Consider the following 16,736-nt stretch of genomic DNA (forward strand, 5'->3'; position numbering starts at 1 on the left):
GTCGCTATCATTTCTCTGTTAATTGCCGACATTGTAATGGAATAGTAGATGCTCGGCACGGTAAGGGGAGTGTTGATGAAGGGGCAGTGGCAGCTGAGGTTTCTCCTTGAACGTCCATGACCTAGATTTCTCATAATGATGATGACGATAATCATAATGCAATACTTCATTGATTCCTCCCCCCCCCCCCCCCCCCCCCCCACACACACACAGTGAGGCTGTGGTGCAGGTTCAGCCACAGACTGCTGTCCTTAACCCTTGTGTTGCCTTCGGGTCATTTTGACCCGATTCAATATTTAACCCTCCTGTCGCCTTCGGGTCAATTTGACCCGATTCAATGTTTAATGTCGGTGTTCTTTCGGGAGTCAACAAACAAACATAAAGTACCTCACACTTAAACTTGGAAAACAATATTAATTCTAATAATTTTCTGGAGATTTTAATAGCTGGGGTCATATTGACCTCAAGGGTAAAATATGTTAGTAAATATAAAGGTAACAGGAGGGTTAAACATTGAATCGGGTCATATTGACCCGAAGGCGACAGGAGGGTGAAACATTGAATCGGGTCAAATTGACCCGAAGGCAACACAAGGGTTAAGAAGGCAGGGATTGAGTCTCTTGCTCAGAGACACTTATAGAAAACGGATGCTTGCCAACAAGGGGGCTTAAATCTGGGTCCTCCAGTTAAACAGCTGTCTCTCTCCCTGCCCAATATGTCATTTGATGGAGTATATCCGAAAAGAAGTGGTTCAAAGTGATTTTGTATTCGTTGTGAGTCTCGAGGTTTGCTGGATAGTGCCAGTGGAAAATGGTATGTGTTAGATGCTCTGGGTGCACACTGTGATTGAAGTTAATATGATGGGTATGCAATACGAAAGCTTTAACTAAACTCACTGTCAATTATGATATTGGCATTTTAGCTGGACCACGTCTTTCCCACGCCACCATGCTGGGGAGGCAAATGTCAAACAATGTCCTTAATTAATCATTGGCCATGGCCATATTTACAATCTATAGTACTTGTACTACATGTTATTCCCATAATAGCAAAGCTTTTGAACTACTGTAATGGCTAAATCCTAATTAATTTGTGAATTGAACATCATATTATAGACATACATTTAACTTATAATTGTGATGCTCCTTCTCTCCCATATTGCTATTATGGTTTTTCACTTTCCTTAAACTACAGCACAATTTACACCGCGCTCTTCACTAATGTTATTGCTTGAATAATTTTGTATTGATTTATTGCTGATCAATTGATTGATCGTAACGACATCCCTTTGCCATGCCAAATGTGAATATCTCACAACCAAAGAAATGGAATAGAAGAATAAGGAGACATTAAACGGTTTCCCGTGGCCATTTGTCGAGTAAAGAAAGTGCAGATCATTGTTGGGTGACAACGCGCTCGCTGGTCAGCTAGGCAGCTTGTTTGAGGCGGAGGGATTTAAATAAATAAGTGTACTCATTCCAATTACAGGGCCTCGAAAGAGTCCTGTATTGTTATTTTTCGTCACTACCTCCCCGAGTCGGGAGTGGGTAACCCAGGGCTGAGACCCGATATTTGGACCCTGTTTAGCATGCTAGATATCTTGAATGTGTCTGCGATGCGCCGGTCAGCCTCTAGCGAGCGCCGAGCCAACGTTGATGTCCCTCCGATCAGGGGATTCTGTTAGAGTGGGCCCAAGCTATTTCTTTCAACTTGACGTATTCTTACCAGGATTTATTTTCTTTCTTTTTTTGAAGTTGAATCCGCGACAATTTGACAACAATTCTTTGGAATCCTGTCAAAATGATCTGCTCTTGTGAGCATCACCTGTTGAACACATTGGAAATAGTACAGACTGTGCCTTGGTGTTGGCAGTGTCAGCACAAATCCCAGTCATCCTCGACACCAAAACTGACACCAAAATTGCCTGATAACTACACGCACACAGTGCAATTTTTTCCACTTGGCTAAAAGTAAAGTTCGCAGCAAGTATAATGGATGAAGGCCAGAGAGAAACCGCTGTGCACCCAATACAACTTGCACAAAGCCCCACCGGGCGCCAGCACAAAAGCAGAGCCCCGATCCTCAAGCAGTCCCCGGTCACTATCTGTGTCTCCGGTCTCCGTTGGCATCAAATATGATCTATATCAGTGTCACCCCCAAATTGCAGGAATGCTCCCGTGCTAGCCTTTAGCTGTGAGCGGAATGTAAATGTGCATTTGACACCTTTCTAAATCGCTGTCATAATTCATTTCCAGAGCTCTTAAATCTCCCCCTGTCACCTGGCACCTCCGCTGTTTTCCTGTCCAAAAACAGAGCACATTAGCCTTTATTGATGCCTTTGTCCTTTGATACATAATTCATCATTCAGCAGCCCTTTCTTCTCATTTTTTCCTTTTTTTCCCCTTTTGAATAATCACGTATTTTTTCGGAGATTGTTCAAACATATGGATTGATACAGACAAAGAGGTTGCTCCTGGTATGGAGTTAGATCTCATGCTATATGACAGGAACAGCAGCATTTTTGTTCCACCACAGCCTGAGATGCAGCGTCACTGTCACATTGCTCCTACGTTGACTGACCACAGGATCTCTTTCGCTTCAATCCATCAGCATCACAGTACCCGTGAAGCTGCACGTTCTCTAGCTGCGAACAGATTCCTCCTGAATCAGGAAACTTGTGGCTTGCGGCACATTGGAGGTGTAATGTGCGGAGGTTTATGCAGAGTCACCGGGTTCATCTGGGAGTCATCTGACATATGCCACCGAGCTCGAGAATTCATGCTGTACACCATAATCAATCTTATGCCGTGTACTCAATGAGTCATTCAGTTGAATGTGTCAGCCTGCACGACATACAGACATACAGATGCCTGAACTCAAATAAATGATTACCTTCAAAACAAAAACGTTTAAAATGTTTTCCTGGAAGGCAGCTTGATAACGTCAGTTATATTTGTAACTTCAGATTCTATGAATGTTACCTTCAATAGTCACAAAACAGGGATCTACTGGAACAGTTGCAGCATTTCACAATACAGACAGACAAAAAGGAGTCAAATCAAAGACCCAAGTAGGTCACTTTTCAGCTTAGAAGAGAACATTTGAAAACTAAGTCTGTGAACTCCACAGCTGCATTAGGTACGACAGGATATTCATATATATATATATATATATATATATATATATATATATATATTATAAGCTAATGAAAAACACAATAGTTTATATTTTCAGGAAATTGTACACTAAATAAATTCTATATTTTATAAATCATATTATTCCATTTCTGCCAATAGATCCCCTAAATGCTTTACACTGGCTCTCACTCATTTTTACACATGCATTAAATATGTATCCAATCTTAGCTAAGACCTCAAAATTAAATTGACATTTATAGAAGAGAATACAAAAATTATAGGGGACTAGTATTGAATTGGCTCCTTCTGATTTGTGAATAAAAGTGAAATAGCTGGTAAGCCAACAGTTCACATACATAATATACTCCTTTGAGCCCATTTTTTAAGAGGGGGTTATTTGATTCAGATGTGTTTGCTTCAGGTTTAGTTAAAGTGCTGCCCCCCCCCCCCCCCTCTTCCAGCAGTCTTCCACTTTTTTTAAGTGGTCATGGACTGTTCCAGTGCATATACCACAGTGAAATGGACTTTTTCTCTTTTCTTCATTGTCACAAAAGGCCAGGCACTTCGTTGGAGTTCCCATTCCCCTTTTACATAGTGATAAGACAGCCATTATCCTTTGAACCTTTCTTTTCACCGAGCCAGGAGAAAAGGAAGAGAGAAAGGTGGAGGAGGGGGAGGAGACATAAGGAGGAGGAGGAGGAAAAAAGAGGAAGAGGGAGGAGGAGGAGGAGAGATAGAGAGAGAGCCTGGCCTCACCTCTGTGTGGCGGGCTTTTTTTGTGAGCAGTGAAGAGGTCCTTAACCTTCTATCAGATGGAGGCACACAGTTGTGTTCTGCTTGAATAACTACATTGAAAAGCCCTGAAGCACAGGAGATGGTTCTATAGACTCTACGAGTGGCAGAGAGGGAGGGAGAGGGTGAGAAAGAGAGAGAGAGAGAGAGGCTGACTGACTGACCTGCTGGAGTGTGACTCACATGATGTGCACATTCTTTGTTAAAGTGCTCATCAGTGCTTCACTGTGAATCCGTGTTCTTTGTTGTATGGGTCTCGCTGACAGGATGGTCCTCTTCTAATCATGTCACCACCACACAGTTCACACATTCATATAATACACTTCCTTTAATATACCTCATTAATTTTGTCTTCAAAGTATATACGTCCGAATCAATATCAGAGCGCAGACGTTTGAATGTCATGTTGCATGAAGGGCTCATCGCTCTTGATGCTGTGGGCTGTTTTTTATTCATTTTAATCTTATTTTTTTCCGAGCTAAGTCAGATTCCACTTGTTTGCCTTGATAGCAACAGCAAATGAGGTTAATAGTCAGCTCCATGACAGAACAAACGTGTTACATTGTTTTCCAGAGTAATAAATAGTTATGTTGTGTCTTTTGTTTTCGCGGGCACTCGTTGGTGTTACATGTAGGGTTGGGTACCGAAAACCGCTGCCGTCATCGGTCCCCCTGAAAAAGTGGAGACCGATGATGACAAGAGCAGCCTTAACTCAGATTAGTACCGTAACGTTGATTCCAAGTCTTGCATTCATAAAAGTAGGCCAACAAATAATTAGCCATTATAACCATGTTTAAACTAGCTTGTAGCTAGCGCTAGCTACAAGCTACGAGCGTGACAGTCTGATATCCGTTGTTTGTCAGTGCTCCATGATAACGGCTTTTACAGGGAATATGGCCGCAGAGGTTTTTAATGTCCTCATTGTGCTTCTTTTTTTAAAAGTATCGGTTCAGGCACCGTTTAGGCACCGGTATCGTTATAAAAGTACTGGTTTAGCACCGGTATCGAAAAGAAAAGAAAAACGATACCCATCCGTAGTTACATGTGGATCTCGCCACCAAATCACGGAGTAGACTTTGCAAAAATTGTTACGAATCAATTTCCAGAACAACCGTGAATAAATAAAAAAGACTTATCCATTTGGGTCGAGTCTTAAGGGAAACTGAATTCTTTCTGCCGTCGCGGCTCCTTTGGCCGTTCCGGTATTACTTATATGAGATGACGGAAGTCAAACGCTATAAATTTCCCATCTCCCATGTAAATGATCTCAGGCTGTCAGACGCACTTGTCAAATGAAACGTTCTACCACCGTTGGTAAACATGCCATTCCGTCTTCTGCTCTGCAGCGGAGCTTTCACGCTGTCAGATGTGGAGACGTTACCCACGGTTTCTGTTTTCCAGTTTTCTCAAATTAAATTCCAGCACGGCGTAATAATCCGCCTCGGTACGACAATGGCAGGTCTGTACTGCAGAAGAAGACAAATAATCCAGAAGTTGCTCTGTGTTCTTCAGACTCAGGCAATAAAATCACAACCTCCCCTCTGCACTCCAAATTCCGGTTATCCCCCTTCCAATCACTTTAATACGATTTTCATTAGATCGCCTGGCATGAGACAAAAGGTTAGGTTGCTCGACATTATAAATAAAACTTGTATCTTTCCCACCATGCAGTCATCGGATAACACATTTGTCAGAGACGGCAGACTTCATTCTATTTTGCTGCATGTTTTGTGTGCAGTGTCAACAGAGAAAATGGTGTTTGAACAGAAGTGTCGAGCTACACTTCCACGGTTGTTGAGCCAGTGAATCTATACACCTTTTCCGGACGTCACGATTACGTCACGCCGTTAGCTGGAGGCAAAACCGAGGAAACCGATTGTCCCGTTTCTGCCAAACGCCTTGCTGCAAACATTCCTTTTATCACCCCCCCCCCGATCTCTCCACCTGTGGGCTGCGGCTCCCCGCCCACTTCAGGTGCCTGAGTAACAATACCCTCTCCGCGTAATAACGGGCTGTCGAAAAGAAGGAAACCTAGATGTACCTCCTCACGTACCGGTTACTTAAAAATCCATATGACTTTCGCTGGCTATTTCTGTGCAATTTGGAAACCGTTTTTCGGGGAGGTGAAAACAAAGTGCCCGTGAGCCGCATGTGGCCTGTGAGCCGTGCGGTGAGTAACCGGGGCCCTGCAAGCTGTGCCAGCGTCCTTTGTGCCAAATGTGTGGCAAGAGGGTGGCGTGAACAGTGTGCCAGCGCTAGTCTGCCTGGCTGCCAGGCACTTCTCTTTATCCAATCAGACAGTTCGGCTTGAGTGAGACCCCTATTCTCGTCTCTTCCCATCTCCTCCCCAAGCTTTGTCACCCTCCCGTGAAAGACACAGACGCAAGCTCGTGTGCACATCTCCGCCGCACAGCATCGAGCTTCCCCGGTACACCGTTACACTTACGTACAGACCATAACCGGAGAGGGGATGGTGCAGAGTGTTCCCTCTTTGTTTCTGTCTGCTGCTGTCTACCCCTCTTTTTATATATATATATATATATATATATATATAAATATATATATAAAAAGATGATAGGCTAAATGTCTTATTTGTAAGAATTTCTACAGAGTTGTATAGAAAGCGAGTGTGGGTCTAGAGATCCGTTTTTTCAGGCATGTGTAAAGAAAAGAAATAAAGAGAAAAGGGCTGTCTGTCTGTGTGTGGCTTTATTGGACATGATGAGGGATGATATTATAGTGGATGCTGCCGCCGCCGCCGCCACCGCTACAAGATGAGGAAGGGATCCCATTTGTCTCACGCTCGCTTAGCGTAATGTGTCCATCTGTCACTCTCCCATGGACCGGACATTGGTGTTCATCAAAATACACATATTGTCCACACAGTTCTCCGCGTCTTTTTCCGCCATTTGTCATCATTGTTGATTTCGCCACCTTTTTTCCCCCCCGCCAGCGCCTTCGCCACATCTTATCCAGACCGTGAGTGAAAGCCACCGAGATTGCGGAAATTCATCAAAATTATGAGCTACGGGCAAGAAAAAAAGGGAAACGGTAACCCGACAATAACCCGGCGACCGCCGGGTGATTATGTGGGAGAGGGGTGCTTAGAAAGAAATAAGTGTGTGGCAGCGAGAGTTTCAATCTTAAGAATAATTGCAGCGAGAAGAATGAGATGTGATTCAATGGGAGACGGTGACGTGAGGCACTTGCTAAAATAAGATTTCGCTAATGTCAGTACTTTTCTTATGTCTTCCAGGTTGACGATGCCATGCTTATGTTCGATAAGACGACCAACAGACATAGAGGTAAGTGCTAAGAGTCCGCTCTCTTTTCTCCTATTTTTGTTGTTTCTTTTTTTTTTTTTTTTGTCTGTCTGAAAGGTGAGAAAATAGTCATTTTACGTCCTTTCCCCATGAGATAACACAGAACATTTCCAATCTTACATGATATTAGGTGTACCATCTGCTCAACAATAGGAGCATGTCAAAGTAATCAATAAGCTGGTACGGTGTTTCTAATGTTTGAGTGTGTGCGCGGGTCAACGTGTGTGTGTGTGTGTGTGTGTGCGTGTGTGTGTGATGGTGATGCTGGTGTGAGTGTTTCAGAGAGGTGCTTAAAGGGTGTAACGATTGTGCGATGGTGGGTGCTGTGCAAGTCAGATAACAGCATCAGATAAAGCCCGGGAGAAGCACTGACTTTATCGCCATCTCTCATCGGCTCCTTATCTGAGATGAGGGGACGTTTCTCTCCCACGCAGAGGACTTTGCAAAGACAGCTTCCCTCCCTGCGCCACAATGCAGCGCCGTGCATCTGAGCACGGCCGACTGTCACTTATCCCGAGCCGTGCGCGTGCTCGCTGGCTGTTATTGGCTATGAATCCTCACGCCGCTATGTTAGAGGAACTTTTAGGAGACAGACTGTCCCCGGCTGCGTGTGTGTGTGTGTGTGTGTGTGTGTGTGTGTGTGTGTGTGTGTGTGTGTGCGACGCGGTCGACAGGCACTGACAGGTATTTCCACCAGAGAAAGTAGCAGAGACTCTTCTCTTGTTTGTCACAACAGTCGACAGAGTCGCTCCGTTTCAGTGAAGCGGGCCGGGCGCTGTTTTTTTGACACACAAGGCGTTAACTTCCGTTTGCAGCGAGCGTGTGTCCCTCTCTCTCTCTCTCTCTCTCTCTCTCTCTCTCTCTACCTACACACACTTATAAATGTTTCAGTGCAGTCGGCTCAGATCGAAAGATTATTTTAGATTTTTTTCCTCTTTTTTCTCACTTTTCTTCTCTACTGTATTGTGTGTGTGTCTGTGTGTGTTTGTGTGTGTGTGTGTTCTTCCACTGTGCAGACAAACTCTTTGAGTCTGGTAAACAGTTTCTAAGTGTGGAACATGTGAACTGTAGTGGAAGTGATCTCTGGCTTTAAGGGGATTTTGATCCGTAGTGACAGAACCCAGTGTGAGTTCTGCTTCGAGTAGAAGGCTCTCTCTCTGGCCGCGTCTCCGGTGAGGGGCCCGTGGTGTTGATGCTGCCCAGGGCAGTAGGGGGGAGGCTGTGGGTAAGGTGGGAAATGGTGAGGATGGAGACGAAAAAGGTGGAAGAAGTGCAGATGAAGGAGAATGAGGTAGGGGAGCAGGATTGATCTGCAAAGAGGAAGCAGCCATCGGAGCGCAGGCAGCGAGGCTAAGGATAGCAAGGGGGAGGAGAAGCAGATGGGGCCGAGGCAGTCTGAAGGCAGCAGTGACGAGGAGGGGTCAGGCAGCAGCGACCCTCCTCTGGTTTTAACTCGTCGTCAAAGAAAAGAATGTACGCAGCTGAAAAACCTTTTTTAAAGAACACAAAAAACGAAAATAAAAAGGTCAGAGCGGTGGATTTCTTCCCTGACCTGCCGTTGTTTCTGTCAGACATCACATGCGCCGGAGGGAGGAGTCCGGCCTGTCTGAGCCGGAGATATACCGATTAAAAAAGATGAAATCAAAAACAAGATGGAATATAGACATGCGACGGCCCCATTGTGTGTTTTTATTGATTTATTGGTTTCTGTTTGTTTTTAAAACCGCTCTCTTGTAAATTAACCGTTGGTGTTTTAATGATTATATTTTTTCCGTCATTGAAGAGGAGTAAGTGTGTGTATCGTTTTTTATTCATTTTTTTTTTTTTTTTTAAACATGTGATTTTTAGCACGCACTTTATTTTGAAGAAATTGTAAACATTTTAAATATGGAAAATAAAGTTTTGGGGAAAACATTAAAATAAATCCCTCTCTCTCGCTCTCTCCTGTCAGCCCCTCTGTGAGAAGGGGGGAGGGGGTGGATTGTGTGAGGCGTTTTGCCTTCGGGCAGCGAAATGCCCTTCAAATGAAGACAATGATGGAGAAACAGCCTCCTTGGCAATTTTCCTGATGACAGCGGACGTATTTATATGGAGTGTGACACAGAGGCAGGAGGCAGGTGCAGCACTGGCTGCTGTTGCTGTTTCTTCCAACTAGCATTTTTGATATTTTGTTCCGGTAGCAATTTGAAACGGCGGATATGATCTGCTTTGCATCTTTAAAAAAACAAAACACGACAGGTCTTCCAGATGAGTTGCATAGGATATTACAGAGCCATACAAAATATTTAATAATTGATCAGAGACATTGGTGTGAAAGTGTAATATTAATGGCTCAGCTACCCCGTGACCACGAAGGAAACGACATTGAATATATAATCAGTGAAACCAGTGGCTGGGCCTACTTCACCGCTGCCTACAGCTCCAGTGATTGGCAGCTGGCAGGCCGGCGGTCCAAATCAATTTCCCACCTGTGTTCATTTTTTATCTTTTGTGATAGAATCATGAAAAAGTCATTCTGGATAATTTATTTTTTTGCAGCAGTGCAATGGATAAAAATAACATGCTCTTTGTTAAACAATTCAGATGTTACACAATCTGATTCTTCTAAAAAAAAAGCCACCTTTCCTATACCATGATTGCAAGTCCCGAAAATAGCAGTTCACTTTGTGAGGCTCTAATAGCTCGCAGAGCACCGCAGGATGCTGCATTTTACAACTAATTCCATTTTTCCATTTTTTTCGTCATGCAACTTCCATATGGAATTGGATTGCAACCAAATTGACCCAATACAACGCGTTTAAATTACCGAAGCTGTTCAAACAAAACGACAATCAACTGGTCCTCAACCTGCGGCTGCGACAGCATTCTCTCCGGAGGCTCGATTATGAAAGACTCACAGGCGTCCCAACGGATTCTGTGTGTTTGTGTTTGACGCTGAGCGGGACCAGAGAACAGTTTAAACTGATCGCTGACGCTCTTTTTGCCACCATTGTTCTCCCTGAAGTTTGCTGGTAGTTCTGTAATGTCGCCGCGGTGCTCTTATCGTCTTTGAACACTGCTCTGGACGATAATGTTGTTTTGATGAAGAAGAAAAAAGCATCCTATTTTGTGTGCTGAGGATTTATCAAAAGAGGTATCGAGTATCGTTTTTTTATATAGTGGTATTGTATTGAAGTTTAAAATTCAGAAACTTAAATCCAAATCTTTTGTAAACAAATAAAAAAACTCTTTTTAGCTCAGGCAAACCAGGAAGGGTCAGAAAGCATATTATATATTTCCGAGAGCTTTTTGATGCATGTATGCTGTTGAGAAGATAATACACACTCCCAGCATATTATAGAGCTGTGTCCAAAGTCAAATCATTTCTTCAATACCAGACAAGGCCGGGTATTTGAGGTGCTATTCACAGCAGGCTAACGTGATCTCTTGTTGCTGCGGCACACTTCACATCACCTCATCTGAATGTTATCTTCCTGGCTTCTTTATTTTTCCCCACTAAGCTTCTTTTCTTACGCACAGAGGCTGTATTGTATATTACTGTGATGCATTGTATTTTGTTTGTAAGAGTTTATTGTGTATGAGATGCATGATCGACACTGGATTGGAAGTGCGTTTTCTTTGGTGGCTGTGGCGAATTGGATAGAGGACAAATGTCACACTCCACTAGTAGCAGCATTGTCCTTCAGACGGTCCCTGCGAGGCTGGCCAAACGACAGCCAGAGGAGACCTTCTCTACCCTGCTCGTCTCGCTCTCTACTTTTCTCTTTCTTTTTGCTTATTCTCTATCTCGCTCGGTCATTCGGTCTTATTCTTTCTTCCTTTTCATTTAAACAGTCTCACTATTTCTGTCCCTGCGCCATCTCCCCATCCCGCTTGTCTCTCTCTCTCTCTCTCTCCCCCCTGATAGAGGACACTCGCTGTAAGAAAAGCTCCTCACAAAGGCTGCACACCATCTTCTTGGCATTTAAAGGAGTAGAATACGGCCAATTGTGTTGGAAATTGAACTCTCTAAAGCCTCCCTTCCCACTGCAGCGGTTCATTGTGGGTGAGTTCAGTGTCTTTGGAGAGCAGCTTGGGCTGTCCAGAGGTTGATGCCAGAGGGCGCCTATTGTTCCACGGTCCGCTGCAGTGTCCCCCGCCTCCCTTCAACCTTGCCTTTTTCCTCTCCTGACACTCATTTTGTGACGGTAAAGAGAGGAACGGAGAATGTGCGTGCGTTTGTATTTTCGCGGCGCTCTTCTCTCAGTTGTGGTGTGTCCAGCATCGCAGAGGATGTCCAGACTGCAAAAACACAGGTCGTGTCCCGAGACCGTGTCCCGGGACCGGGCCACGGGCGCGGTGGCAGTCGTGGTCCGCGCATAGGCCACTCCCACCACTTCACATGCCGCACCCCCGGATGACAGGACGAGCTACACTAGCAGGAAATGAACGCTTCTGGAAAAGCCCCGAGACAAAATCATTGGCATTTTGTAGGCCCCCCCTCCACAACTCCCACCGGTCCTGCGGGCTGACATTTGATTTATGATCTCAAATGTGATATTACTGTCAAACACATTCGGTGGGGCCAAGGAGAGAGCGTCGCCGAGGTGAGACAAACGGCATCTCTTCGAGGAGGGGATGGAGGCCGCGAGGAAAGAGCCGTCCGCCGACAGCATCGGGGTTCAGTGAGCGAGCTTAAAGACACAGTAGATGATGGATGGATTCTTTGTCCTGCTGCTCACACGCATCCTTCATTAAGTCCACACCATAATTAGCCCCGGTCCTACACCACATTACCACTCATCATCAGCCCATCTCGCTCCACATAACTCCACACGCATAATCCATACAGGACCCCATTTAAAGTGGGGGGACGTAGTCCTGATGTACACTCCCTCAGATTTGATGATTCACAAGCAGTTGCTCTGCATGGCGCGTAATCCGCGCGTAAAGCCACAGAGATAAGCCACGCCCCCTCTAAGGCGCGAATGAAGCCAGTGATGCGAAAAGCCACAAATAGTCAAGCAAGAAAACTCACGCGAGTCAAGTGTTGTGAATATTCGCCACGCTTCTGGTGTGAACGCAGCGTTATGATTATAACAGCTGATTAATTGGGTCAAAACTGGATGCGTGATTGTTTTATTTTGTGCTCGGCAAAAATTGGTCCTGCCATGCATTAGTTGGATCGCCGCAGTTTATCACGATTTTTGTTTTCCGCAAGTTTTTTTTTGTTAAATACTGTGCCTCGAAGTATAAAATGTGGCACCTTTTATGTATTTCGGGTAAAACATGCGTTCTCTTTACCTTAAAAAAAAAAAAATGTATTACGCAATTAAGAACGATGATGAAATACAATAGTAACTTTCTTCCATATTGTTTTACAATAGTTAGTAACCAGAGAGCACCCATTAGTGTGGCTTTTTAATGAATGTGTGACTGATCGCGGGCTTCTTTATTTGAATGATGCAAGTCATCGTAATGTGTGCTGGGGACCGGGATGAAGAAGTGGAGGCTCTGAATTGTTTCAGTGGCACGGCGGCTTGCTTTGTACGTGAGAGCCAAATGAGGGAGGCCTGTATTCGAAGCAGCGTTCCTCGAGAAGAAGGGGATTCTTGGTTGTTTTGCTAGAGGACGGGGGCCAAAGCTGTGTGAATTATTTTTAGCCCCCCCTTTTTATTTTTCCCTGTGAGCTTAAAGGGCTGGTTTACTTCTTGGCAGACGAACAGAAGGCTGCATTGTGTGTGTCTGTAATCTCTTTACCTGGATTGGCAGCAAAGCTAGCAAGTGCAGCTCCCAGTGTGGAATTGGCACTGAGGAGTCAATGTCACACTGAGCAAGCTCCCTTCCAGACAACCAAAAAACGGTTGTGTGTGTGTTTGCGTGTGTGTGCGTGTGTGTGTGTGTGGATGACAGCGTGCAGTTTTCTTTTTTCTTCTTCCCAATTTGTCTGTCTTTGTTCATTTCACAGGTGAAATCCACAGCTCCAGCGTAAGCAATGCGGAGACAACAAACCCAAGCCAATGAATATGCCACACAGTCCAACTTTCTAACAACAACATATTATTATTATTGTGGTGTTTTGTGTGTTTGTCGCAATTTCAGAACGGCGCTTTAGAGGGCTAAAGTCTTTGCCCCGGAATACGCGAGCTCATCGTGCAACAAAGGCTCAAGTGGTATTCGGTGTCTTTCCACACCAACTATTTGACATCAATTCGACTCTCTTGCCTCCCTGTGTGAGAAGAAGAAAATAATTGGCCTCATTATCTTTCATCTCTTTGGGATATTACATTAATTATTTGATACAAAGCCTGCCAGTATGAGTCCTGTAACCTGGGAAGCGGAGCTGCGCCTCCACAGGTTAACTGTTGCTCCCCTAGAAAGAGGAGAAAAAATCCCCGGTGTTTGACGTCACCACAATGCCTCATCAGCCACCGGTGCTCGGGATTGAACATGGCCGACTGAGCAGAGGATGCCTCTCTGCAAAGTGATTGCTGGCTCATTGACTGAGTAGGAAAGTGTGTGGGGGGGGGGAGGGCGAAGGGAGCGGAGAAAAGGGAAACGAGCACAGTTCGAGACGAAATGGATGGGCGGGGGCAGGAAAAGAGAATGGAGAGAAGGGGGCCTTAGCACAAGAACATGGAGGGTGAAGCCTTGGTGAGGGAGAACAAATAGAAGAGAAGAAGGAGTGCCCCAACGGGAAGCCTCCCCCTGCTGGCTCCTCTGGCTGGAAGCTGCCGCCGATGGCTTCAAAAGAGCGCCAGGCAGTCTAGGCCTCTGCTTCTAGCAATTAGAGATCACTCCAGCGGATGCCTCCTGGCCAGCCTGCAAATCCCTCAAAAATACCCTCTGATTACTACTGTAGGACACAGGCTGTTTACCAAATGGGTCTCGCACTGCCGAGAGTGAGGTTTGATAATGCCTCCTTTTGTTCAGGAAAGAGACGGAGCGAGGTCATTCGGGTTTTCGAGATGGCGCGGCTAAGGAGATCAATTTCCACCAGCGGAAGACAAGTTAACCAATTCTTTAATTCCTCGTCCAAAGAGCTCTGCAAGTAAATGGCCGGTGCTGTGTGTGTGTGTTTTTTTTCTTTTTCTTTGTTTCTTTACAAGATAATTGAACCTATTTGAACAGAACTTCAGCAGCACTGTAACAAGGGCCAGGTCCTCGTTGATGATTCAGTTCCCCTCCCGCAAATCTCTTTTTAAACAAGTGAATCCCCGCCGGGTCCACGGGAGCCGCGGTGTTTACAGACGGCAGCTCCTCTGTGCTCCACGACGACTGTATAGCGCCACTGATGCGGAGTAAAACAATCCCCCGCCATGCCCGACTTAACTGATTGACACGGCATCCGCGTCGAGTGTGAATCAGATATTCCTGCTCTCCCCTCCCCGCGTTGCCTCGGCCGCGCCGACACAAGCCGACATCATTGCGTTCCCTCTCACCTTGACAGACCTGATATTAACGATTAGTGTGAATGTCATTTAAATGGCAGAGCTAATCACACACTCCGGGTCTGCCTCCACCTGAGGGGCAGCCGTTCGCCTTGGCCATAAACACGTGGACAAAGGAAATGCTATGTTTTGCCGCTCTTAATAACTGCTCTGAGGCGAGCTCGCTCAGTGGCCAACCCGCGCCTCACTATCGTATGAAGTAGGGAGCCGATCCTCTGGCCTCCTCATGGTGTTTGTTGTGATCCACGTCCCCTGACACCCGTGACCCAAAAGGCCTCACCTCAAAATCAGCCCCGGCATCAGAGTAGTAGTTGTGTACATGCCCGCCAGTGTTCGCCGATGAGCCCAATGAGACGCGCTTGACAGGTAGGTGATTAAACGCGAGAGAGTCCTCCTCTCCTTGTCACCTGTCTGTTTTCTCCTGCTGACATCTGCCCCCTCTATCAATGCCGGAGTAGTGCATTTTTTTTCGAGGGGGGGGCGAGGGGGGTTCGGCTCGCCTTAACCGAGCGGATGGGTTTGGTCTGCTGTGCCGGCCCTGCACGGCCACTGCAAGGATGGAGGCTGGAGATTGTGGAAGAAAGCCTGGGGTTTTAATCTCTTCCCCATGTTTATCTCACCACCAGGAGACAAACCGTGTGCCATTAAAAACATCAGCTACTCCCACTGGTTGGCTGCGCGGCCGCACCTCTGAAGACATTTGAAGGACGAATTGAAAGCGACAAAAGAGAGGGGGAAAACATGCCGGAAAGGCACATTTGTGTATGATAGCCATGGTCTGATTTGTGCGTGCGTGCGTGTGTGTGTGTGTCGGTGTGATTTTGGAAAGCCGTATTGATTATAATTTTCCGTGGATATAGCGCGTGTGAATGGACAGGCAGGGTTGTCATGCGGGTGAGTCCACACTGCGTACTCACAGTATACATTCTCTCTTAGAAGCAGAGAAGAGCAACAAAAAAATAAGCAAACATCATTGGCCTCAGCTGCTGCCACGGGGAATCAGTCTCTTCAGGAAATGAAAATGCCAGCTTGGAATTGTCATCATATTGAGAGTTGGCCAACCTTTGACCTTGTAATACCTCCACAGCTTCTCTATTTGTGACCTGCTGGATGCGCTTAGAGAGTGGAACCATCAGGGAGGATCCACTGCTCACATCATCATTCTCAGATCACCTAATAGTGGATTTACCAAGGTTAAACCTCCCGTGAGATTGCAGCCGCCGTGACCTGGAATACAGAGTTTACATCCACTCGCACGCAAATGCACACACACACACACACACACACACACACACACACACACAGACAGACACGCGCTGCTACGCATGAGACACACACAGGCAGAACGTTCTGCGTGGACGAGCACACGTTAATCTGGATAATATGCAGCGATTTAAAAAGTCCAGATATGTGAAAAGATACAGTGTTGTTTTGCATCTAACGTGCATGAGGTGGTTCCAGAGACAAACAGGAGACGCTTCCCCTGTATTTGTACGGCCTGATTGGTGCCCACCCAGGCGTCTTACAGCTGAGCGCAGCACACGGGGGAATTATCTAAGTGTCTGCTGTGCAGCGGTGTTAGTAAAATATGTCGCTCCGTGTCGTTTTTAAATTTATTTCTTTAAACGTGTCGATCGCCTGGACATGTTGTTGATAGCCTCCACGCCCACAGATGCACTGCGGGGACTTCCCCGCCCACCGCGGAGCCGTCCCCGTTTTGACGAGAACATTTCTGTTGACAAAGGATATGTACGGATTTTTAATACACACGTAAAAGTGTTTGTGATGCAGCTTTTTAAGATGAATATGGTTCCCTGTTGTTTCAGAGAAAAGTAAAAGGAGTATTTTTAATCCACTGCAAATTAAAAAACTCATATACTTCATAGATTTATTCACGTCTACATTTTTATAGTTAGTAGATACACTGACGTCTCCATTTTCAACAGCTTTATACCTTAAAAAAATATGCTTGTCAACTGTTGCTGATGTACGTAAAACTGATTTGTTGTAATACATCTGATTACTTTGTGACAATAGATATTCTCTGATGTATA

The 16,736-nt window shown here is 45.5% G+C and overlaps 1 protein-coding gene across 8 annotated transcripts in view; it reads left to right on the forward strand.

Moving 5' to 3' along the window:
* The window catches only part of msi2b (musashi RNA-binding protein 2b), a 240,001-nt gene that overhangs the window by 130,062 nt on the left and 93,203 nt on the right, over positions 1 to 16,736 (forward strand). For all 8 annotated transcript variants that reach the window (XM_056443666.1, XM_056443656.1, XM_056443677.1 and 5 more), the window contains exon 7: positions 7,186 to 7,234. In XM_056443666.1, the coding sequence (XP_056299641.1) occupies positions 7,186 to 7,234 (49 nt within the window). The remainder of the gene's footprint in view (positions 1 to 7,185; positions 7,235 to 16,736) is intronic.

This window comes from Pseudoliparis swirei, chromosome 3, assembly GCF_029220125.1.
Source record: "Pseudoliparis swirei isolate HS2019 ecotype Mariana Trench chromosome 3, NWPU_hadal_v1, whole genome shotgun sequence".
Taxonomy (NCBI): Eukaryota; Metazoa; Chordata; class Actinopteri; order Perciformes; family Liparidae; genus Pseudoliparis; species Pseudoliparis swirei.